The sequence below is a fragment of the Ursus arctos genome, unplaced genomic scaffold (assembly GCF_023065955.2).
Source record: "Ursus arctos isolate Adak ecotype North America unplaced genomic scaffold, UrsArc2.0 scaffold_16, whole genome shotgun sequence".
Classification (NCBI taxonomy): domain Eukaryota; kingdom Metazoa; phylum Chordata; class Mammalia; order Carnivora; family Ursidae; genus Ursus; species Ursus arctos.
The window spans coordinates 53,382,927-53,407,613 of NW_026622830.1; the positions used below are offsets into that span (position 1 = coordinate 53,382,927).

Consider the following 24,687-nt stretch of genomic DNA (forward strand, 5'->3'; position numbering starts at 1 on the left):
ATTTAAAGGGAGCGGAGTTGCCGGAGTGGTTAAGATGCCAGAATGCATGCCAGAGAGCCCCCTATTCTTGCTAGGGAGGGAGAAGGGGAGCAAGCTTAGATGTGACTCTGATCTTCACAGGGTTACAGCAGAGGATCACAGATTACAAATGGGGAACATCGACAGCTTAGGTGATACATAGCTTTTCTTGGTCCTAAAACTTGGGAGGAGTTTCTTCTCCCAAGATGCATAAAGTATACATTGCTTGCTTTGGGTAGACTATAGCCTCAACAATAGCCTTATTATAGACTGTATCAGCTTTTCCTGTGTGACAGATCACCCCAAAACATAGTGACTTAAAGGAACAGCCAGTTGTTTAAATCATGATTTTATGAGTTGGCAGTTTGGGTTGGACACAGTTGGGAGTTCTGCTGGATTCCCTTCTGTGTTTGTAGTCAGCTAGGCTGTCAAATAATCAGCCAGGCAGCTCTAGGGTTGGCCAGCTGTCAGCTGGGGCAGTGATGGGGGGACTTGGCCACATACCTTTTATTGCCCAGCAGGCCAGCTCAGGCTTTTTTGGTGAGGTTTTAGGTTTCCAGGAGCAGCAACAGGGCAAGCCCAGATTTTCCAACGCATTTCATATCTCTGCTTGCTCATTTTGCTAGCAAAGCAAGTCATGTGATGAAGCCCAGGGTCATTGTGGGAGAGGCCCACAGAGGATGTGGATGTGGGGAGGTGTGAACCAATTATGGTGATTACTTAACCATATAAACATGTCATTAATGGGACTGATTCTTATAATATCTTCGCTGCAGTCTGTGAGTGGCTGTATTTATTTATAGGAAGGTAAACAATCTGAAAAACAGTTTATGGAATGATACAGAATGAATTCAATTATGTAATTAATGCCTTTGGCAAATATTTCTGATTGATCTATCATCTTGCTTATGAGGAGATAATGCTAAGTGAAATAAGTCAAGCAGAGAAAGACAATTATCATATGATTTCTCTCATCTATGGAACATAAGAACTAGGATGATCAGTAGGGGAAGAAAGGGATAAAGAAAGGGGGGTGATCAGAAGGGGGAATGAAGCATGAGAGACTATGGACTCTGAGAAACAAACTGAGGGCTACAGAGGGGAGGGGAGTGGGGGAATGGGATGGGCTGGTGATGGGTAGTAAGGAGGGCACGTATTGCATGGTGCACTGGGTGTTATGCGCAACTAATGAATCATCGAACTTTGCATCAAACACCAGGGATGTGCTGTATGGTGACTAACATAATATATTTTTTTAAAAAATTTTTTAAATTAAAAATAAAAATAAATTCAAATGTTCATTATAAAAATACTTGCCTTCTAAGCACTGGATTTGTGGAAACAAAATATACTCTCAGGAACCTGGGTGTGAAAACCACCCATAGGTGGCAGCCACCAGCACATTACCTGTGCAGAAATCTCTGTCTTGGTCTCTTATCTCCTGTATTTCTCTTGGATCCTTGACCACTCATTTGAAATACTTGACCAGAGCTCTAGGAGAGGAAAGCAGAGAAGTGATACCTAATTTTGCAACAAGAGAAGCTGCCGATTATATACAGTTGGATTTATGAAATCTGCTGAGTAACACAGGCTATGCAATGAATGATAAGGAAGTCAGCCTTTAGATTATTTTTCTTTTCTTATCCTTTATCAGGCTGTGTTCTATTCTCCGAAAGGAGCCACCGTGGGGAGATCCTGTTCTCTCAGCTGGCGGAGCCACCCGGATGTGGCCGAGCCAGTGCTATCGAGGAGCGCCACCACATCTGGGGCACCAGGAGCTGAGAAAGCAAGAAATATTGTTCGCCAGGATACAACTGGTAAACGTTTATTTAAGTGCTTCTGTGAGGTCCAGTTGCTATCTAAGATGGATTTATAGGAATAAAATGTTTTAAAAGCTTTAAAATTCGACTCAGAACATAAATACATGGCCTTTTATTAAGTAGGATGTTTCCGTATCTTTTAATTGTCTCTTCTGTTCTCTTCAAATCTGTTTTTGATACTTATTTCTGAATCATTCATTGTGAAAAAGAACTTGAGCTGTCACTACTGAGTGAGATATATGTTCAAAAGAGAGAAAATAGATATTTTGTTAGAAGCCTAAAACAAATAGATTCTCAGTAATCGCACAGCTGCATCATGTTGTTGAGCAGCGTGAATCTTAGTGTGGCGCTGTTCCAACACAGAAAAAGAGAATAATGCACATAGTTTGCAGGACTGGAGGGGGATATTGAAGTGCCTTGCTTCTGTTGGGAAGTGGAGCTTTACATGCCTGGGGCTGTTGTCCTTCTACCCTGTTCCCTCAGTGAAAAACAATGGAATGAAATCCACGGTCTCCACCCAGGCTCAGGCCAGATTCTCAGCTCCCTGAGGTCCAGCTCTGACCTGTGACCCCTACGTAGGACATAAGTCTTGCATGGGAAATGGCTGGGTGAACCAAGGTCCGCCTGTTCTCTAGGAGCTGTTCAAGAAGCTGCTGCCCCATTAGTGCCTGGGCTCCATCTGGTCCAAGCGCAACAAGCCTGGCAGTGAGCACCTGGCACCCACAGTCCGGGCCACTGTCGCCCAGTTCAACGGTGTGGCCAAGTATGTCATCACCACCTGCCTTGGCAACCCAAGCATGACAGCCCGGGATAGGGCCATGGTGGTGGAGCACTGGATCAAGGTGGCCAAGGTATGCAATGGGAAGCCCAGCCGAGGTGCTCTCCTGAGTCTCGGGCACTGCTCTTCCCTTGATCAGGTCTCAGGGTGGAAGGCCCTGGTCTTTGCCCTAGGACTGTGCAGTCCCTAGGCTCTTTGGTCCAGGGGCATGCTGACCTCCCCTTGCGTGGCCCTATGCCTGGATGCTCCGTTTCTGCCTGGCTCCTTCCTTGGAGTGAGGTAAAATCCTCCTCCTCCTCTGGGCCTCACGTGTGCCCTTCGGCAGGTCCCTGGACAGCGGCTTCCTCCAGCAGGAGCGCCTTCCCCTGAGGGGGACTGAAGCTTGAGAGCCAATCAGGTGCTGGCTCCCCACATGACAGCCCATTCTCTTCCCTCCCCAGGCCTGTCAAGCCCTGAGGAACTACTCGTCCTTACATGCCATCCTCTCGGCTCTACAGAGTGTCTCCATTCACCGCCTCGAGAACACGTGGGGGAAGGTTTCCAGGTGAGTAGGCCTCTCTCCATGGAGGGACCAGGATGGATGAGGGAGCTCCCAGAGGCTTGTCCTCTTCCCCCTCAGGCAGCTTGGACCTTCTGGGAGGCGGCAAACCCCGACCACAAGACCTGGGCTGGTGGGTGCGTCTCTCAGCCTTCCTGGTGAAGAGGCCACCATGCCTCCCGCTTTAGAAATCAGTTTTGCCAAATGTCCCACACGGGGCTGAGCTGCATTAAATCTCTTCACGTGTTTCCTTGACAGCCACTAAGCTCTCTGCCCATTTGAACCCCAAATTGACCCAAACAGTGTTTCTCAATGAATATGGGAAGGGAGGCCCAGGACGAGCCACATGAGAGCTCCCTCCCATGTCCTACAAAGACCTTAGTGCTCAGAGGATCCCAGAAGAAACCCTCAACCAGGCAGGTTGACACTTTGGGGTTCTCAAAGAAAAGGCACTCTCACTCAACCCTGCCACATTATTCGTCCATTGATACTGCCTCCCTTGCCTCTGTTCAAGAAGCCATTGAGGATCTTTCAAAAGCTGTGCAGCAAGGACACCGCACAGGGCAGGAACCTGCTCATCAAGGTAGCCTGGAAGGTGGAGGTCTGGAAAGAGAGGAGGGGTGGGAGGGAACAGGGTCCTGCGAGGATGAAGTCGGGAATGGTCTGAAGCATTCCTTGGGGAGGGGAAGCCTTTGGCATGAATTTGGTGACAGCCTAGGTGAGGATGCTGTTGGCGGTGAGGGGGCAAGCAGGTGGTGTCCAAGCAGACTCCCTAGCCTTGACACCGTCTCTCTTAGTGTCGACAGCTGCTCCACATGGTCACCTGGGGTGGGCCAGGAGGCTGGAGCTTTTTCAGGGGAGGGTCCTTGTGGGCAACAGAGAACAGTGACTCATCCCACTCTCCCCCTTAGGACACAGGGTGTCGTGCCCTTCCTTGGCACTTTCCTCACCAAGTTGCTGATGTTGGATACCGCAGTGGAGGTCTATCTGGAGGTGGGTGAGCCTGAAGATTGTGGGGGATGGACCAGAATCTGGACCTTTGGGAATAGAGCACCCCTGTAATGAGCCCTGAGCTCTCAGGACTCGGCAAACCTACCCTGATGACAGCCTCAGAGCTGCGCCTGTGAGGCCGGGGTCTCTTGCCCATCTCAGCAATGAGTGAGGCGAGACTGCAGTAAGGACATGGCTCCCGGTGCCGAAGACTGGTGAAGCAGCAGAGCTTCCTGAAGGCAAAGCTGCATGAGGTCTGTCTGAGTGGACCTCAGCCTCCCCCGGTGAGTTTGCTCGTGGGGGGAGAATGAAGTCAGGACCCTCCACGTCAGCAAGCACCTCCGTAGCCGCAGCAGCCCCTTCCTGCCTGAGGCTTCGGCCTCCCCTACTGTCTTCTGAGAGGGTGGTGCTGCAGGGTCCCGACCTGTAGCCAGTCCATCTGCCCCATGTCCTCCTTTCTCTGGACCCCAGAGCCTGGCCTAGATCCCAGGCCCGCTATCTGTGTATGCACAGCCCCTCACGGGTCCTGGCCATGGTGCAGCATGAGAAGGGATGGGAATCAAGTGCTCCTAAGAACCAGGGGCCTCATTCTGATGGACTTTGTCTGCATTCCAGGGGAATGAGATCAACCACCAGAAAAGAAATAAGGTGAGCATATGTGGCGCTTCCCGCAGGGAAGGGTAGGGAGTGGGCCTCAGAGATGTCCCTGGGAAGAACATTGCTTGGCTCCATGCCCTCCACCTCACATTTCCTGGGATCCCTTGAGAAGAAAGCAGTGCAAGTCCCATCCCGTTAGGAGATGGGGACAGAGCATGGCATCCAGGAGGACTTCCCGGAGGAGGGGCTACTGATACTCACCTCTGAGAACAGGTGGAGACCGGATGAATCTGCAGGGAGGAGGATGGCCATGTGTGCCAGGACGGGGGACGGGTCCCCGGTCCCGCTGCTCAACCCTCACCAGACCCTGCAGCTCCCTGCCCCCCCAGGCTCCCTATACATCCTGTGCTTCTCTCTCTGCTCAGGAATATCAAGTCATGACGGACATCATGCTGCTCCAGGTGGCTGCCGAGAATTACACCCTAGAGCCCGAGGATCCTTTTTGGGCCTGGTTCCAGGCTATGGAGCCGCTCAGCGAGGCTGAGAGGTGAGGCCCATCAGGAGCTGGGTCGGTGAGGTTCGGGGTGGACTCTTTCTGCTGGCCACTCCTGGGATCCTCCTTCCCTGGGCAGCCTCAGGCCTTGTTGCCGGGGCGCCAGACTCCAGCTGTGGGCAAACACTGGCAGGGACTCTTGAATGGAAGCTCCTGGGCAACTCACAGGTGTCCCTCTGTCCTTAGCTACACCCTGTCCTGCCAGCTGGAGCCCCAGTCCTAGCTGGTCAGCAGCACTCAAGAAGGAGAAGAACTGGCCGCAGTCAACCTCAGGGCTGAGCAAGTGTCCAGTGGCCCTGCAGGGATTCCTCAGCAGCTGCATATGGGCAGTCCTTGCGCCCTATTTACTCCACACCCCTTCCCCCCATCTATTTCCTTATGTAGGGGGCACCATTTAGTTGTTTTAAACAGTCCCGTGATAGATTTGCATGTTAGGAGAGTAAAGCCCTTGTTTTGTTTTAGAGCACAGGTGTGTGGTTTGGGTCTTTTACTTCCTGCAGTAATGGAAAACTTGCACAGACTCTCATATTCGTTCCTGACCTAGGAAATCTCCCAGAGTCATCAGCTACTGTATGTGGGAGGAAGGAGAAGTGCCAGCCTTTCTCCCTAGCCACTGGAGGGCACCCCCAAATCCCCCTTACTCAGAGCACGCGTCCATTTCAGTCAGTGAATTTGGGTAAACAGCAGAGACAGCTCCTCAGAACTCCTGAGATTTAGAGGTTGCAGGGACTTTCCCAGGAATAGCAACAACCACTGAAAGTGGGAGTCTTTAAGACTTGTACGCCCCAGAACTCCTTCCTGCCCCAGGACTGGGGTTGCCTTTCTCCGCTCTAAGGCCAGGAAGACTGTGTCCTGCTTCTTCCGTTGAGATGCTTTTTTGGTTTAGTGTTTGGTTTTGTATTGCCCCCGTATTTGGAACTTGTTGTATTGTAGTTCAATCTCTGGAACTGCATCAGCACCTAGTGGGGAAAAACACGGAAGGAGATCAAATCCTGCGTGTGAAGGGGACAAAGCCAGAGGAAGATAATTTGCAGATGGACTCAGGGCAGGCAGGGCTTTCCAGCCTCAGTCTCCCCGTTGGCCGTTTACCAAGTTGGAATCTTTCTGGGATTCTTGTCAGTGATCTCTGGATACCCTTTCCTGCTTGTTTTGTGTGTTGGGAAAAGATGGGAGGGGTACCTTAAAGGGCACACCTGAGCCTGGTTCCATGAGTATCTATGCTGACCTAGGAGCCAGGATTTCCAGCCTTCGTGCATCTCCTTATGCGGTTCTTCTGAAGCAGCAGTTCCCTCCAGGCCCCAGGCTCTGGGTCAGATGCACAATAGCTACTGTTCCCTGGCTGGCATCTGATGGATCAGGGACGGGCTCTTTCTTGCCAGGATAAGGGGCCATATCCTTGACCAGAGAAACCCCACACTCTCCTTGCTGTCCGTCATGACTTTTAGGTCCATGTTTTCTGAAGTCCATCATCTCTATTTCTTTTATAATAATTTTTCTTTATTATGTTAGTCAGCATACAGTACTTCCCTAGTTTTTGATGTAAAGTTCCATGACTCATTACTTGCGTCTAACACCCAGTGCACCATGCAATAGGTGCCCTCCTTAATACCCAACACCAGCCTATCCCAATCCCCCACTCCCCTCCTCTCTGAAGCCCTCAGTTTGTTTCCCAGTGTCCATAGTCTCTTGTGGTTCATTACCCCTTCTGTTTACCTCCCCCTTTCTTCTTCCCTTTCTTCTCCTACTGATCTTCCTACTTCGTATGTTCCATAAATGAGTGAAACCATATGATAATTTTCCTTCTCTGTTTGACTTGACTTAGCATTATCTCCTCCAGTCCCGTCTATGTTGCAGCAAATGTTGAGAAATCGTTCTTTTTGATGGCTGAGTAATATTCCATTGTCACTAATATTCAACAGTTTACACACTCAGTCTCAGTTTGCACACTTACACTGACTTGTCCGAAATTAGGTACTCAGCCTGAGCCCCCAGACCTACTGGGTCCCCTGCACATTGAAAGTGAGCAGATGAGAAGCATCTCGCATGCAACTGGTTGCCAAAACAAAGCAGGGGTACGAATACTTCTATCAGACAAAACAGAATATAAAAAATAAAAGAGTAGTGGGTCACAAAGAAGGACACTGTGTCCCAATCATGGAGACAATGCAACAAGAAGATAGAACAATTTTAAATTTTTAGACACCCAGCATAGGAGGACCCAAATACATAAAACAGTTAATAACAAAAAGCAGGCAACTAATTGACTGTAATACAATACAGTAGGGGATCTAACACCCCCCTTCTATTAATGGACACATGATCCAAACTGAAAATCAACAAGGAAACAGTGGCTTTGGGTGATGCACTGGTTTTAACAGACGCATGCAGAACATTCCATCCTCCAACAGCACATACTCATTCCTTTCGATTGCACATGGAACGTCCTCCAGAGCAGATCACATATTAGGCTACCGAACAAGTCTCTACTAATTCAAAAAGATGGAAGTCATGGCATACATCTTTTCTGACCACAATGGTATGGACTAGAAATCAACCACAAGAGAAAAACCTGGAAAGACCATGAACACAAGGAGGTGAAAGAACACGCTCCCGAGAAATGAGTGGGTCAACCAGGAATTCAAAATAGGAAAAAAAATTACATGGAATCCAAGAACAATGACAAGACAAGCGTCCCAAAACTTTGGGATACAACAAAATTGAATCTTAGAGGACCAGTTACAGCAATACAGGCCAGCTCCAAAAGCAAGAACAATCTCCCATCCCATCACCTGACACAAAGGGATCTAGCATAAGAACAGCAGAGAGCTCTAGAGCAGGGGATCAGCCTTGGCGCGTTGGAGCTCTTGCTGTTGGGCCCATGCATAGCTTCCGTCCTTGCTCAATTTCCCAGCAGGTATGGTGTTCTTTCCTTTCCTGCACAACAACTCCCACCATGTCCACCGGGGAATCAACCCTTTATGGAATTCTAGAATGCTAGAAACTGCCAAAAAGGCCCAGGAAACAACCATGCCTTCCCCATTTGGTATATCAAGGTGCCGATTAGCTTTCTCTTTGGGGAACATTCAACAGTGGTTTTTTTGACATCGTCTTAGGCCCGGATCCCCTGGGGATCTCGTGAAAATACAGATTCTGATTCAGTAACACTGGGAGCGACCTGAGACTCTGCATTTCCAACACGCCCTCTGCGGATGCTGAGGCCACTTGTCCACGGACCACCCTGACAAACAGCGCCAGCAGGCCATTTGACCAAAATTATCTGTTTCACCACTGAAAACAGAATTTTCAGCAACAGTTTGGCCGCAACGAGGAGGTCTTTTTATTGCCGGGAAGATAAACAGCCAGGGCAGGGCTTTGTCCACACCTGCAGGCCTCTCCTCTTCTTCTCTTCCAGGGCATATGGAGGCAGGATGGAAGGAGGTCAATAGTTTAGGAGCTTCTTTAGGTCAGTGGGTTTTCTTTCCTGTGCCCTCCTGTATCTCTGTGATGTGTGCAGAGCACAAAGTCCTTCCAAGAGGGATGGCCGAGGCTGAAAGGGGGTAAGGTGGGAGCCTGAGCTCCTGAGTCAGCCCTGGCACGTGGGCAGAGGCAGGTGCTAGGGGCCACTCTGTGTGTGGTGCACGGGCTCCCTCGCAAGTCCCCATGAACGGGCCAGAGGAGCTTCAGAGAGGACGGGCAGAAGACCCAATATTGCTCCAGGCGACAGAGGAGGGAAAAGACTGAGGTTGGTTCATGGCTGAATGGGCTTGGATGTGGCTGCAGGATGGAAAGTGGCTGCAGATATACTACAGCCCCGTTCAGGGTAGTCTTGATAGAATGCAGCGACGGGAAATTCTTTCGAGCATTTCAAAATTCTTTCAATTCTTTCAGGTGGTATGGAAAGAAAAGCAGCCTGAGGAAAGAATATACATTGGCTCGTGGCAGTGGTAGATGATTTGGCTCGTTGGTCAGGGACTGGGAGGAAGAAGATTTATGACAATTAGTCGTGGGGAACAGACATGTAGGTGGACCCATGGGAGTGGGCACCAGGTATGATGATCTTTGCATCACACATTGACATCCACCCAAGTGCATTCAACCTGGAAAAGGCACTAAGCAGCCGAGTACATCCTGGCCACTTGATATCCATTCTAGCCTCTCACATTGCCCATCCCAGTGCTAGCATAACGGGCTCAGGAATGGACATGGTGACATGGATGGAAGGCAGGGCCCCAAGACCTTCCCATTTCTTCTTTCAGCAACTATGCTCTGAGCACTCAGCCTGTGCCAGGTGAGTTGGTGGGCCCCAGTGCAGTCTGCAAATGGCCAAGTTGTTTCTGCTGTTCTGATGGAGAACACCTTGAAAGCAAGATGTGTGAAAGAACAGAGCAGATATTATACTCCAGTTACCAGCACAGTGTAGTAGGGAGGGCTAGGGAGTCACAGGAGAGGAGGGTCTGGAAGGCTCCACATGGTGACATCTGCTGGTAGCAGATTGACAAGAGGGAGCAAGAGCTGCACACCTCTGGGAACAGTGTGTCAGGGAGAGGGCACCACTGGGGCCAAATCTTTCAGACAGAAACTAGTTTGACCAGAGAAGATTCGGAAAGTGGCCAGAGTGGCTGGTGGAGGCTGGGAGGTGAGAACAAGAGATGGCAGTGGATGGGAGGGCCAGGTTACCTGAGTTAGCTATCTGTTTGTCTCTGAGAACACTACTAGAAAGCTTAGCACTTCTGAAGCGTGATATTTCCTAGCTCCCAATTCGGGGGGGCCTGGAATCTCCACACAGTTGAGACTGGGTGTTTCTGCCCCCAGGTCTCTGTGTGATGCAGTCTGCGCCTCACCCGAGGCCTAACTGTGGTAAGATTTGCTCCCAAGTCACTGATGTGACTAATGTCAGGATTTAGCTCAGACTCAACAAAGTGGGTTTAAGCGAAATCCTGAATTTGAGTTCTTTTCTGCCTATTAGCCTGGGCACTCCCTAGGTTCCTTCCTCTGTGGGCCTCTATGTAGGGCAGTTCTAAACACCAGTGCTTGCTTCCCCAGTGCAGGGATACAGGAAAGAAAGGAAGGGAACAGAAGAGAGTAACAGGAAAGTGACAATGTTTTGTCATATTCTCTTGGTCAGAAACCTATTAACAACCAGGCAGTGGATAGACAGGGAGGTATATAGCACGGGTGGGGATCCCTGGGAGCTACTGTGGAGTCAACGTGGTGGTATAGTCAGCACATTTCATCCAGACCATGAAATGGAGGTAAGCTTTAAAGTCGATGTGTGTTATGTTAACATGGGTTTGACTCCTGTGTGGCACTTAAGAGACAAAAAGAAAGAACAAAGAGAAAACAAACAAAAAACCAGTCTCAAATGTAGAGCACAGACTGGGGATGGCCAGGTGGGGGGATGGGTGAAATAGGTCATGGGGATTAAGAGTACACTTATGGTGCTGAGCACTGTGTAATGTACAGAACTATTGAGTCCCTGCTGTTCACCTGAAAGGAATATAACACTGTCTGTCAATTATAGTGTAGTTTCAAAACTTAAGAAAAATCGGTCCTATGAGATCTAAGCTTAGAATACGCAGAGTTTCCTCATGAGGTCTCATCGGGCTGAACGTCAATCCACACGAAAGGTAAATGAAAATGTCCAAAGACAAAAGTACAGTCTGTTTATATGGAAAGGCCAGGGCCCACCTCTGTGTTCACATAAAAGGTAACGTCCTATGCTACTGGCAGTTGGAGCAGAGTTTCACTCGAGTCCTATTGGAGCGATGCTCTTCTGGTGTTCTCATTCTACTTGGTTGTGTGTCTTTACGAAGTAATTGAAATAACGATTCCTAACCTTTGTCTCGTGGATGAAGCAATATTCGACTCTTGGTAGCCATCGAACGTTTGGAGCGGGAACAACTTTCGGAAAATATTTAGCATTCGTATCTCTCATCGTGTTACAGATAAGGAAGCTGAAGCCCAACAAGGGCACCCGGGGAACAATAACACAGAGGAGGTTCTCCTGACACCTGGTTCAGGGTCCTAACTCATTGAGGAAGTGTGAAGAACGCCCAACCCTCCAGGGTCAATGGACATATCATTTGAACGTGTCATTTTTAAAGAAAAGTGAAATGCGGTCAAACATGGAAAGACAGAAAATAACATCCTTTTAAAGAAAATCCACTATGATCCTCTACACTGTTTCTTACGTTCCACATATGAGTGAAAACTGATGATAATCATAGGGGAAAGGAGGGAAAACTGACCGGGAAGCCATCAGAGACGGAGCAAAACCATGAGGGGCTCTTAAGCACAGAGAACAACTGAGGGTGGCTGGAGGGGAGTTGGGTGGGGGGATGGGGCAACTGGGTGAGGAGCATAAAGGAGGGCACGTGATGTGATGAGCACTGAGTGGTATATGCAACTGATGAGTTATTCAACACTACATCTGAAATAAGGATGGACTGTATGTCGGCTAATCGAATTTCAATAAAAAAATAACGGAAATCCAAGGTTCTGTGTTTTCTTGTTTTCAATACGAAAAATACCGGATGATTTCTTTTCTTCCCACAAGCAATGAAGGGAGCTAGCCTATTCAAGGTGAGGCAGTTTTCAGGGCATGCTGCCTTTTTCATTTCAGCCCTAAAGAGACTTTCAAACATGCTTTCAGTTCCAGGCCTCTTGCCCTTCGAGTCCATTCTGAGCACCCTTGACAGGGTGGCAAAAACTTTGTTTCTTCAAGGTGGGTCACCTCAAGCAGGTAACATCTGTACTTGCCACAGAGTTACTACAGGTGTGCACCCTCCATCACTTACAAGTGCCTCTCGACAAGATTTCCTCACAGGCGGCATGAATACTGCTGGCTGATGGTTTTCTCTTTGATGACATTGATCCCATTTTTTCACTTGCACGATGACTGGGAGTCGGCTCTCGGTCTCATTCCTGGTGGTGATACAGCTCTCCAGCTCCCCCTCAAACATGTCCATCTCCTCTCTCCCAGAGAGGAACATGCAGAACTTAGGGACCATGGGGCGCCTGGGTGGCGCAGTCGTTAAACGTCTGCCTTCAGCTCAGGGCGTGATCCCAGCGTTCTGGGATCGAGCCCCACATCAGGCTTCTCTGCTGGGAGCCTGCTTCTTCCTCTCCCACTCCCCCTGCTTGTGTTCCCTCTCTCACTGGCTGTCTCTGTCAAATAAATAAATAAATAAAAATCTTAAAAAAAAAACAAAAAACTTAGGGACCATGAACTGGGAACACAGAGCAAACATATAAAGGTCTTGCCTGACTTCAGCTCAGCATAGGAGGGACATACTGTTCCCCTTTGGTTTGACCCCAGTGTAATTTAGTACTCTAACCTTCTTTGCCATTGACTCCAGACAGTGGCTCACCAAGACGGGAGGGATACGGAGTTCCTTGCAGACACGCCCACACACCATGTTCATCACCGTCTAGCATGTAAGACTATGTCCCTCATCTGATTAAGAAACTCTTCAAACGTTAATGGATCAGAGTGCAATGAAAGTCTAACTTGGAAGAAGGGCTGAGCTCGGGGATCCGTCCAGTCATATGTCTCACTGCTCCCATCATCCACGTAGGTGCTGCACAAAATGGACAAGGTCCCATTTCCAGTACACAGCTCATGCTGGCCCATCATACATATTCCTATCCTCTTGCGATCACATAGCGTCATGACCCCATCATCATGCCAGTGCTTCTCCAGTTCATGCTGCTCTCTTACTCCACTAATGAACCTTTTTCATCTCGGAAGTGCAGCCCAATAATATTCATTTTCATAGCTTCACAAAATAGGATTTGGCCATGCTTTAATGGATATGACCTGCAAGGCACAGGATAGAAAAGAAAAATAAATTCACGTACAGGACATTCAGAATACTTACAATCTTTGTGACGTTAAAGACATTAGCAATGAAGTAAAAACACAATCCACAAGATGAGAGACCATATTTGCAAACTGTCTATCTGGCAGGGGCTCAATATCCAGAATGAATAGAGATCACATGAACTCAACAACAGACAACAAAATGAATGCAATGCGTGAATGTGCAAATTGGGAATAGGCATATCCTCAAAGATGTGCACGTGAAAAGAAATTTGAAAAGATACATCACTAATGTTAAGGGAAATGCAAATTATAAAAAGCAATGAGATACCATTTTACATCCTTTAAGATGACTCTTCCAAAAAAAAAAAAAAGCAATCAGAAGGGAAAAAAAGAGCAAGTGTTGGCCAAGATGTGGAGAAGATGGAAGCCTTATTCAATGTGTGTGGTAGGGATGTTTAACAGCATAGTTGTGAAATCAGTATGGTAGTTTCAAAAAAAATTAAAATTAGACTTACTATGTGTTCCAGTAACTCCACTTCTGGGGTGTATACCCAAATTAATTGACAGCATGGTCTTGAAGACATATCTGAACACACATTTTCATGGCATCATTATTCATAATAGCTTAACCATGAAAGCAATCCAAGTATCTGTCGAGGGAGGAACAGATGTTGTATGTACACATATTGGAATAGCATTGATTCTTCAAAGTGGAAGAAGACATTGACATATGCCACAACATGGGTGAACCTTGAGGATATTATGCTAAGTAGATGAGTATTCATGAAAATACACACTTTGACTTCACTCTTAGGACCTACCTAGAGTAAATTGCCAAAGACAGTAGAATGGTGTTGCCAAGGGCTGGAAGTAGGCGGTCATCGGAAGTTTCTGATTCATGGTATAGAGTTTGAGTTTTACAAGATACAATGAGATGTGAAGCTGGGTTACAGGGAGGTTGTTCAAACATATTAATGCATGGAATACCCTTAGAATGTACTCCATGAACTTAATGGACTTAACGACATGAAAATAAATGTAAACTGCAAATACGGAGAAACGAACTCAGGACAATTTCGTCTAGCCATTTATATCCTTTTGTTTAGGTCCTATCTCAGACATTTTGCTTCAGCCATTTTCCATGAGGCGACTTTGATCAAACAAAATGTTCTCATTCTGTGCCCACTTGGAAGCTTACAATCAGAATTTTCCAAAACATGAACAGTTTTTTCAAAAGTTACTATCTGAGGTCACTTATTAAGACTTTCTATTCTTTGACAAATTGTTAAATGGAACAACATTTTAAAATTCTATTTCATCTGCTTTAATTTTAATTCACTGATTTTTAATTTCAGAATCAACTTTCTATGCCAATGGCTTGAAGTTTTTAACCCCTAGGATAACCTACTGGCTTTCGGTTCTGCTGTTTTCAGTTTTGTTTACGTGACGTTCTTTTTACCATGTCCAATTTCCTGATGCTCTCTATGAATATTAAAATATTTTTTTGCTCCAGTTGTTTTGATACATTTGACATACAGAACTGTGTATGTTTAAGATACCTGGCGTAATGATGTTCCTTTCGTATACTGTGAAACGATCGCCAGAATAAATTTAGTCCGCCGCCATCATCATCTCTAGAGATACAAAAATGAAGTAAAAAGAAAAGAAAGAGAGGTTTTTCTTTGTGATGAGAACTCTCAGAACTTGCTCTTTTCACACCTCTCAAATACACCATAGAGCAGTAATGAACTGTAGTCCTGGGGTGTACTGTAAATCCCTATTCCTTATTGATCTGAAACTGGAATTTGTACCTTTTCACCATTCACTCAGTTCCCGCACCCCCTCCGCCCTCTGCTTCTGGTTACTTCTATCTGATTTCTTGTTCTGAGTTAGTCTTCCTCCTTTTCTCTTCTTTGTCTCAGATTCCACAGAGAAGGGAAAAATAGAGATCCTGCTCCTTTGCTCTGTGACTCTGCAAAGGCACTGCGTTGAGGACCCCCGAGAAAAGGCATGGCTTTTTTTGCTGGTGTGCCTGCGTGGAGCTGTGCCACCAGAGCTGGAGAACTGGGTGCAGGGCGCTTCCTTGTCCATGGTACCTGGTGAGTTCTGCTGGAGGAACTGGAGCAGGAAGAGTCAGGCAGAGGCCATTGTGGTTGTCGCCCCTGCCCAGAAACAGCTTGAAAGTTTTAGTAGCATTCTGCAGTCTAGGTGCTTAAGAGGGGAGGTGGGCTCCAAGATCTTCTCAATTATTCATTGAGTAACTACACACTGAGCACTGCCCTATGCCAGGTATCTTGCTGGGCCCGTGCGCGGAGCTGAAATTACCTAGGGCTCCTTTGCTTTAGGAGCTCCCAGTCTACACATGGACCAAAGCTCCAAAGTGAACGCACGTAAAAGAAAAGAGCAAGCGCTCTGTACTAGGAATGAAGTGTGCTACGGAGGAAGGCTGGGGAGTCACTGCATGGAAAGATATGAAAGGCCTCACTGAGGCTGAGGTTGCTGAGAACAGATTGACCAAAGGGAGCTAGGCCTGCACACGTCAGGGAGCAGCGTTTCAGGAAGAAGTGACTTGTGCTGCAGACACTCAATAACAGAAGCCAGTTTGGCCAGAGGAGTGAAAAAGGCAGCCAGGGTGGCTGCAGGGACACTAGGAGGAGAGCAGAGGGGAGGGAGGAAGGCAGGGACAGATGCTGAGGCCTGGGAGACTGTTACTTATCTAGAGTTGCCCCGGGACTGCATTGCCCTGATACCCTGCATGTGCAGGTGCATCGCTTTAATTTCTAACAGTATTTGTGGGTGAAGAATGCGGGCCCAAATTAGCATGGTTCCCCAGGCTCAAGGTGTGTCAGTGGCTGCGGCTGTGACCAGGGCCATACTGGAAGAGGATTTTGTCATAAGTTGGCTCACGTGACTCGGGATGCCATCTGGACTCAGAACCTGAGTTCCTGTGTGTCTTTTGGCCTTGGCACTGCCTCCGTTCTCTGTCCTGTGAGCCTCTGTAGATGGCAGCTCAAAACATCGGTGCTTGGTTCTGCTTCAGAGAGAGAAGAAGAAGGGAAAGGGAAGGAGTGAGTAGTGGAACATGATGGAAAGTAACTAGGGAGTGAGAAACTCTTTGCATGACATGTAGAGAAGCTCTAGGCATGGTACTTCATCACGTTGAATATGTCCTGTGGGTCAAAAGCCAGTCACTGACCACTTAGCGGTTACAGTCTGATGCCTATACCACAGGTCAGGATCCCTAGGAGCCATGGTGAAAGCCGCTCCCCTCATAGACCCAAACGAGGTAACGGGGTCTCGTTCTTCATATAACGAGAAACAATTGCATGGTTTTACTACAGAGGATGACAATGCCTGCATCTTCTTGCTTTTCCAGACCATCATGGTGCCCACCTTAAAATGAGGCCAAGAGGGAAAGTGACAGTTGCAGTATTACAGGGCTGGAACCCAGGCCTCTTCTGAGCAGCACTCCATGCCAAGTCCCACCCCTTCTTGTAATTCTTCCATCTTGAAAATTGTGCCTCAGATACACAGGGGACCACCCCACACATGTAATAAATACTCTTATCCACAGACACCAGAGGATGTGCCAAGGAAGTAGATTCTAGCCTGATCCCCACACTGCAGGCTGGGAAAGTGGGGACTACGTGAGAGACACAATGACATAGGACACACAAGTGCGCAAAGAAACACAGAACGTAAGGTCTGAATTCAGCTCTGCCTCCTGAAGCTTCAGACCCTAGTTCCATTTCCAGAGAGTGGTGGCTATGGCCTTTTTGGCTCATTGTGTCCAGTTAAGGAGATGACATGGGGGAGAAAGCTAAGGAGTCAACTGCCAAGAAGGGGCTCTGGATAGGTCTGACTGAACACATGGTCCCAGGGATTAGAATCTTGAAAGAGTGACCTCACTTCCTCTGTGATAGGCCCCAACTGAACTTAGAACTCTGGTAACCGGGCACCCAGATTCAAAAGACAACCTGCTCTCCAGCTCACTTTGGTGGAGACGTTCGAGAGAACAGGATGTTCTCTTGCTGCCTTCCTCCCTTCAGGGTCTCTGGGCCCAGGCAAGCCCAGAGAGAGAGACTTGCAAATAATTGTAGACGTCGGCTCAGCCCGCTTTTCCGAGCCCTCTGGACATGTGGCAGGAGACACCAACAGGTAACACGAGGCAGCTCAGGGCAGCCCACTGGAGAGCAGGCAACAACTGTGATGCCACCTCAGCAGGCCCACACCTCTTGCCCCTCATTATGTGTGTCCCTGTGTGTGTGTTGGGGTGGGGGGCTGGTTGTCTATGTGTAGAGAAGGGGACAGAGGATGTGGGACACACCCTTCCTGGGCAGAAGGAAGCTGCCAGGTGTTGGAAGCCTGGCCCATCTTTCATGTTCACACCCCAGGTTATAGCAGGCAGGATGAGAAGCTGAGCACTGGGGACCAAGCTCAACTACCTCGATGTTAATCATGAGCTCTAGAGTTTCATCCGGCTACCTCCTTGCTCGATGTCTTTTCAGCTGCCCCTCTTTGCCTCAACTGGAGAACAGGATTTCTAATGCGGGTGGCCCCTTGTGGCAATGTCCTGGGAGGACACTAATGTCTCTTGACCCCATGTCTATGGGGCACTGCATTTTCAGAGCTGCACCCAGGAGGTCATCGAAGAGCTGGTCTGGGACTTCAACTACAACGCCCTAGACAAGTGGCAGGTGCACCAGGCCACCCAGGATCAGTGCCGCTCTGAGGTGAGAATGGGAGGAGGGTTCCACACACCCAGGGCCCCCACACAAATATGGGGACAAACCTGGGGCCCTCCCATGGTGTTTCCACATGAGTGCCCCACAGGCCCAACCACAAAGTCATCCCAGTATCCACACCTCCACCACCAGCTGTGGGAGAAAGTAGGAAGACACTCTTCCCATAGGTGGGAATGGTAGAGAATAGTGTTCGTGTTTTTTGCAGTTTGGGGCGTGGGTTATTCTGTTTCATTCTGTTTTGTGTGACTTTTCCCGCAGCCATGAGTGTCTTTGCATTTTGCTACTGTTTTGAGTATTTTCTTGACTCACCCTAGCCATCCTGTGTAGAACCCAGCTCCACTGTCCTTGGAGAACGTGTCCAAGGCCTTATGAATCCTCACCCCACACAGGGTGATTGAACATAAAAGGAACGGTGGGAAGAAGCCATTCTATATGTTCCTCTGTAACGTATCACCTCTCAGAGCACATCGACTCATTGTATGTCCCCCGGGTCACAAGCTGTGTCCTCATATGTCTTTTTGGACCTCCATATGGGAGGTTGTCTGCCACCGTGAATCAGCCTTTCAAGCACGGATTGGGTGCAAGGCCTCTGATGCCTCCTGGCCCAGGTAGTGGACTCTGTCTTTTCAGAGTTCAATCCAGGCCATCTTTGAGGAGCTGCTTGCTCCAAAGGCTCAGCTACTCCATCTCCCTTGACAAGCAGCAGGTGCCTCAGCCCACAACAACATCCAATGCTGGTCTGGGGTGAGAACAGGTCCAGATTGATGTCCAATCTCAGGACCCACAGATGATCACGGCAAGGCCAGAACCCACACTAGAAACAACCAGCTCCCCTGGGGCCTGCCGAGGAAGGTGGATTTCCCCTGAACCTTTCTCCCCACCTTAGGAACAGACCAGGCCGCAGCAGCATAGGGAAATGCCATGCATTCCATGCTCTGGACAGTTCTCAGGCCCAACGTCTATGATCTTGAGCAGCGTTGGAGATGCTAAGCCTCTGCTTTCTCCTGTCTGCAGTAGGGATGTTGACTGATGACTCAAAGGCATACAGTTCTTAATAAAGCCTATTCAGAGAGAGAAAGGCTGTGGTGGCTCAGCTAACAAGATGTGTTGAAGTGACCAATGCTTTCTCATTTCACCCCTAAAGGCAATTGTACTTTCAAGCCTAGAGCCTTTTCTAGGTGGGCCCTCAAGTCCCTTTTCTTGCACAAGTTCCCGAAGGGATGGGACTCTCTGGTCTGAGCCCCAGACCCTGATCATCCTGGTGGTTCGTGGTGTTGAAGCTGACTCCATTGCCCCCCACACCCCCCTTCTCTACCTGGTGGGAAAAGGAATCATCCCTGTCCCTGGATGAGGCCCAGACGATGCTGAGGCTCCGAGAAGGCACAATGGAGCGTTTCGTACAGTCCCTGGTGCCATCCTTCCCAGATGGGAGCATCTCAACCACCTCAACGATCTTCTGCATGTACGAGATGTTCACTTCAGCCACACAGGTCCTGGGCCAGCAGTTCAATAGGTGAGTGCCCACCCCATGCACAGCACAGGGTGAGCCTCCCATCTACTGGGTGTACATCTCGGGAATGGCACTACCCCTCTCTGACCTTCCCTTTCCTCTTCTGAAAAGTGGGGTGGTTAAGAGGATGAACCTCATACAGTTACTGTAGGAAATCATGGGAGGAAACATGGCACGGGCTACTCTGGTGCTTGGCTCTGTAGAAAGGGCTCCTGGACGTGCTGGGCATCTTCTTGCTTAATAGTTCTCTCTCTCCGGTCAAGAAGCTCTCAAGTGCAACCCTCACAGGCCGGTGGCCCTTCTGGGTTGACGAAAGGAAATGCAAAGCAGGCAGTTTCTCTATGTGCAAAGGACTTCTGAGATTCCATCTAGATGGTTCTGGTAGTTGTCCTTTGTGTGAGCAGCTCAGGGGCACACTGGGAGCAGGCAGAGCAGCCCACGGGCCACTCAGGATTTGGAAAGTGCGGGCTGGGAAGTAGTCGTTCAAGAATGTATATTAAGCACCTAGGAATGTGAATGGAGAGAGGAGATACAGTGTCTGGGTCTCAGTTCTAGTCAGAGGGTCAGATAGGCACTCTGCACACCCTAAGCACGCATCTCCAATGGTTGTTAGATGTGACATCTTCGTAGCCTCCTCTAGCTTTGAAAGGATCCACCGAGAGCTGGATCATAGGACAGATGAAATGATCAAGTAAAACTGGGACAGGGGTTTGGGTCCAGAAGCAGGGCTGGCTGCCTCCACAGAGCAGGGTGGGGGACTACAGGGGTGGTGGCTGGGGAGGGATTTGCCAAACCAGGGATCTCACCGATCTCTTGATTTCCAGTGGGTGGGCTTCATCTGGGGGGCTTCATGTGAAGAAGCAAATGAGTCAAAGAAGGCTGTGGACGGGGTCCCGGGCCCTCTGGTCGGCAGAGCACAGTCTGGGCTCAGTGGGTGCCTGAAACACCCATCCCTTTGACGGTCCCAACTTGCTCTGCCTGCCCCTCCCCGCTGACCACCCCAACAGGGGCCAAGAACCGAGGGTGTGCTGAGCCGACCACTCACAAATCTGCCTCCAACCTGAGCCTTGATACTGGTGTGCATGGAGGATAGAGTAGATCAGGCCCATGGCCAGGTAGAGGAGAGGAGAAGTGGAAAAACCAGACTCATTCAGGTTTTCTGGAGGACCAGGCCTCCCACTACGAGGGCAGCTAGAGAGGGGTTGGAAGGGGGCTGGGGCCATCCTCTGGGACCCATACAGAAAGAACGGTGCTGTGGGAGTAGCATGTGCAATGCAAGGCCAGGCCTCTGACTCTGCTCCACATATGACTCTCCCCAGCACCCTGTCTCCCTTCTTGGGTACCTGGCCTGACCAGAATTTGCAGGCTATCTATCAGTCCCTGGGCCGTGACCGTGTCGAGATCAAGGTGGCCTATGTGCATGGGGCCATGGTTCTGAAGTGGCATGCCTGGGACCTGACAAACCATGTCCCCCTTCTCCTGATGCAGCGGGAACTTCTGGCGCTCACTGAGGCAGAGGTGGAGGGTAAGGGGGATGGCAAGCTGGGAAGGCTAACTGGGATGTGGTTCATGGGCTGGGTATTCCTTTCAAGGCCATGGGGTCTGTCCTGGTTTTGCAAAGGCATACGGAAAGTCAGTGATGTGGATGAACCTTTCTCTGTCTCCTGCCCCAGTGCCAGCTCCAGGGCTCCTTCCAGCGGCAGAGCCAGGAACAGGGCCTCCTATAGAGCTAGAGGCGACCCCGGCTCTGTGTCAACTGTCACCTGCGGTGTCAGAGCCAGCCTCCCCTCTGTCAGCTGTTCCAGAACTGCAACCCGTGCTCCCATCTTCTGCATGTGTGCCGGGTGCTGAGCAGCAGTCAGCTGGACCACCCTTTTTGCTGGAAAGTTTCACTCAAGCAACAGCCACAGAGCCCACCGCGGCCCCAGAGGCTTCCTGCCACCGCTGGGTCACCCCAAAGAACCAGCTGGGTGAGGAGAAGCCCGACCTCCTGGACTTCCCTCCCAGGCTGGTGGCAGAGCAGCTCACGTATATGGATGCGGTGAGCAGCTGGGCTCTCAGGGTGGGCCAGGGGCACGCCTTCCTTCTGCTCTCACCTGCCCCACACCTGCCTTTCCCTGATGTGGACTCCTATGGTCTGGGACCAAATCTCAGCTCCACCACTTCCCAACCCTGTCAACCCATCAAGGCGCTTAGCCCCAAGCTTTCACTGTCCAGCTGCGGACTGTAGCGAGAGACCCTGATAAGCACTGATACGGAGGTACTAGGGAGAAGAAATGAGCCAGAATGGAGAGACCAATGGGCAGGCCCTGGTCCCGTGGGTGGAGGAGGGCAGCTCCCTGTGTTCAGTCAAGTCCATGGGTCACCCACTCATGTGACTTGGAGGATGAGTACCCTCAGCATTGATTAGGCATCTGATGTGTCCATGAGGACAGGGCAGACGGAAAAACGTGTGGTTGCAGCTCCCGTGTGAGAATGTGCATCTGAAAGGGGGGAAGGACCAGGGGGATGACCAGTTGGAGGGGAGGGGAAGAAGCCCCCTTGGGTTGGACCACCTTGCAGTGCCACCTGGAGCTGGGAGTTCCTGAGCATGATCAGGGTGCCAATGCCCTCCTTCCTTCCCTTGCTCTGTTTGCTCCTGGGTCATTGTGTACTGGGTTCCCTCAGGGAAAAACAATGGAATGAAATCCACAGTCTCGAACCAGGCTCAGGCCAGATTCTCAGCTCCCTGAGGTCCAGCTCTGACCTGTGACCCCTACGTAGGACATGAGTCTTGCATGGGAAATGGCTGGGTGAACCAAGGTCCGCCTGTTCTCTAGGAGCTGTTCAAGAAGCTGCTGCCCCATCAGTGCCTGGGCTCCGTCTGGTCCAAGCGCAACAAGCCTGGCAATGAGCACCTGGCACCCACAGTCCGGGCCACTGTCGCCCAGTTCAATGGTGTGGCCAAGTGTGTCATCACCACCTGCCTTGGCAACCCGAGCATGACAGCCCGGGACAGGGCCATGGTGGTGGAGCACTGGATCAAGGTGGCCAAGGTATGCAACGGGAAGCCCAGCCGAGGTGCTCTCCTGAGTCTCGGGCACTGCTCTTCCCTTGATCAGGTCTCAGGGTGGAAGGCCCTGGTCTTTGCCCTAGGGACTGTGCAGTCCCTAGGCTCTTCCGTCCAGGGGCATGCTGACCTTGCCTTGCATGGCCCCATGCTGGGATGCTCCGTTTCTGCCTGGCTCCTTCCTTGGAGTGAGGTAAAATCTTCCTCCTCCTCTGGGCCTCACGTGTGCCCTTCGGCAGGTCCCTGGACAGCGGCTTCCTCCAGCAGGAGCACTTTCCCCTGAGGGGGACTGAAGCTTGAGAGCCAATAAGGTGCCGGCTCCCCAAGTGACATCCCATTCTCTTCCCTCCCCAGGCCTGTCAAACCCTGAGGAACTACTCGTCCTTACATGCCATCCTCTCGGCTCTACAGAGTGTCTCCATTCACCGCCTCGAGAACACGTGGGGGAAGGTTTCCAGGTGAGTAGGCCTCTCTCCATGGAGGGACCAGGATGGACGAGGGAGCTCCCAGAGGCTTGTCCTCTTCCCCCTCAGGCAGCTTGGACCTTCTGGGAGGCAGCAAACCCCGACCACAGGACCTGGGCTGGTGGGTAGGTCTCTCAGCCTTCCTGGTGAGGAGGCCACCATGCCTCCCGCTTTAGAAATCAGTTTTGCCAAATGTCCCACACGGGGCTGAACTGCATTAAATCTCTTCACGTGTTTCCTTGACAGCCACTAAGCTCTCTGCCCATTTGAACCCCAAATTGACCCAAACAGCGTTTCTCAATGAATATGGGAAGGGAGGCCCAGGACGAGCCACATGAGAGCTCCCTCCCATGTCCTACAAAGACCTTAGTGCTCAGAGGATCCCAGAAGAAACCCTCAACCAGGCAGGTTGACACTCTGGGGTTCTCAAAGAAAAGGCACTCGCACTCAACCCTGCCACATTATTTGTCGATTGATCGTGCCTCCCTTGCCTCTCTTCAGGAAGCCATTGAGGATCTTTCAAAAGCTGTGCAGCAAGGACAGCGCACAGGGCAGGAACCTGCTCATCAAGGTAGCCTGGAAGGTGCAGGTCTGGAAAGAGACGAGGGGTGGGAGGGAATAGGATCCTGAGTGGATGAAGTCGGGAATGGTCTGAAGCATTCCTTGGGGAGGGGAAGCCTTTGGCATGAATGTGGCGACAGCCTAGGTGCGGATGCCGTTGGCGGCGAGGGGGCAAGCAGGTGGTGTCCAAGCAGACTCCCTAGCCTACACACCCTCTCTCTCTGTGTTGACAGCTGGTCCAGGTGGGGGCCTCTACAAACCTGGAGAGCCCAGAGGACAGACCTGTGCTCAGTGATGGGGTTGGGCTGGGTTGAGGGCCACAACAATGATGAGAGTAATAGGACCCTGAGTCCTCAGGAGACCATGGGAGATAGGTGGAGTTGTCATGTTTCCCGATGAGAAAACAGGCTTGGGGAGGCCAGGCTGCAAGCTCAAGGTCACACATGGAGTGAATGTTGGAATGAGATTGTTCTGGAATCACTCACGGCCTGCTTCTGGATAATGGGGCCTCAGGATCAGTATGAGTTAGGTCAGATGTCTAGGTTCTGACGTCCAAGATGGTGGGGGCAAGTGGCCTGAGGGTATGATGGTCTCAAGGAACTTGTCCTTGGCCCTGCAGGAGCGACCATCCAATAGATTTGCCACCCTGGTGATGGCCCTCCGGGGAGCCCAGAAGAGGATGCAGAAGAAGGTGAGTGTGCCTGAGGCCCAGGGCCTCCAAAGTCAGAGGAGGAGGAGGGCTCCTCCCTGAGGGCTGGAAGCCTCCCAAAAAGGAAAGATCAGGAAGGGGGGGTCCTTCCCACTCCAGCTGCGGCTCCTGGGGCCACAGCTTCTACAATTCTTATTTCAAAAGGACCAGGAGGAGGGCCCAGAGTGGTCCATAGAGAATGGGTTTTGCGGGTGGGGAGGGACCGACCTAGTGCTCCATTCCCTGGCATTTTTGAAAAGCAGGCCCTGAAGGTGATGAGGAGGAGTCTGATGTTCTGGGAGGGGGAGGGGAAAGGGAACCCGTGGGGGGGAGGCTGCTAAGGGTCCTAGGCTGCTCCACGTGAGCCCCTGCGGTGGGCTAGGAGGCTGGAGCATTTTCAGTGGAGGGTCCCTGTGGACACCAGCGAGCAGGGACTCATCCCAACCCTCCCCCTCATGACACAGGGTGTCGTGCCTTTCCTTGGCACTTTTCTCACCGAGCTGGTGATGTTAGATACCGCCATGGAGGACTATCTGGAGGTGGGTGAGCCT

The 24,687-nt window shown here is 50.3% G+C and overlaps 1 protein-coding gene across 2 annotated transcripts; it reads left to right on the forward strand.

Annotated features, from left to right (window-relative positions):
* Positions 1-3,864: 3,864 nt before the first annotated feature.
* Positions 3,865-24,084, forward strand: LOC130543844 (ral guanine nucleotide dissociation stimulator-like). 2 transcript variants are annotated; one of them, XM_057312847.1, is made up of 8 exons: positions 3,865-4,792; positions 5,167-5,288; positions 17,748-17,852; positions 19,193-19,377; positions 20,694-20,899; positions 21,048-21,415; positions 22,194-22,409; positions 22,778-24,084. In XM_057312847.1, the coding sequence occupies exons 4-8, from the start codon at positions 19,226-19,228 to the stop codon at positions 22,883-22,885; spliced, it is 1,050 nt and encodes a 349-aa protein (XP_057168830.1). In that variant the 5' UTR covers positions 3,865-4,792; positions 5,167-5,288; positions 17,748-17,852; positions 19,193-19,225; the 3' UTR covers positions 22,886-24,084. The 2 variants fall into 2 exon arrangements, 1 of the variants encoding a protein (XP_057168830.1); XR_008959505.1 differs by lacking the exons at positions 3,865-4,792; positions 5,167-5,288; positions 20,694-20,899; ... (1 more) ...; positions 22,194-22,409; positions 22,778-24,084 and having other exon boundaries at positions 16,099-17,852; positions 19,009-19,457.
* The last annotated feature ends 603 nt before the right edge of the window (positions 24,085-24,687 follow it).

Bases quoted from the DNA above. Each gene is read 5' to 3' on its own strand.
- LOC130543844 (XM_057312847.1), top strand. From the start codon at position 19,226: ATGCTGAGGCTCCGAGAAGGCACAATGGAGCGTTTCGTACAGTCCCTG. The intron at 19,378-20,693 runs GTGAGTGCCCAC...GACTCTCCCCAG, and splicing joins CTGGGCCAGCAGTTCAATAG to CACCCTGTCTCCCTTCTTGG. The intron at 20,900-21,047 runs GTAAGGGGGATG...CTCCTGCCCCAG, and splicing joins CACTGAGGCAGAGGTGGAGG to TGCCAGCTCCAGGGCTCCTT.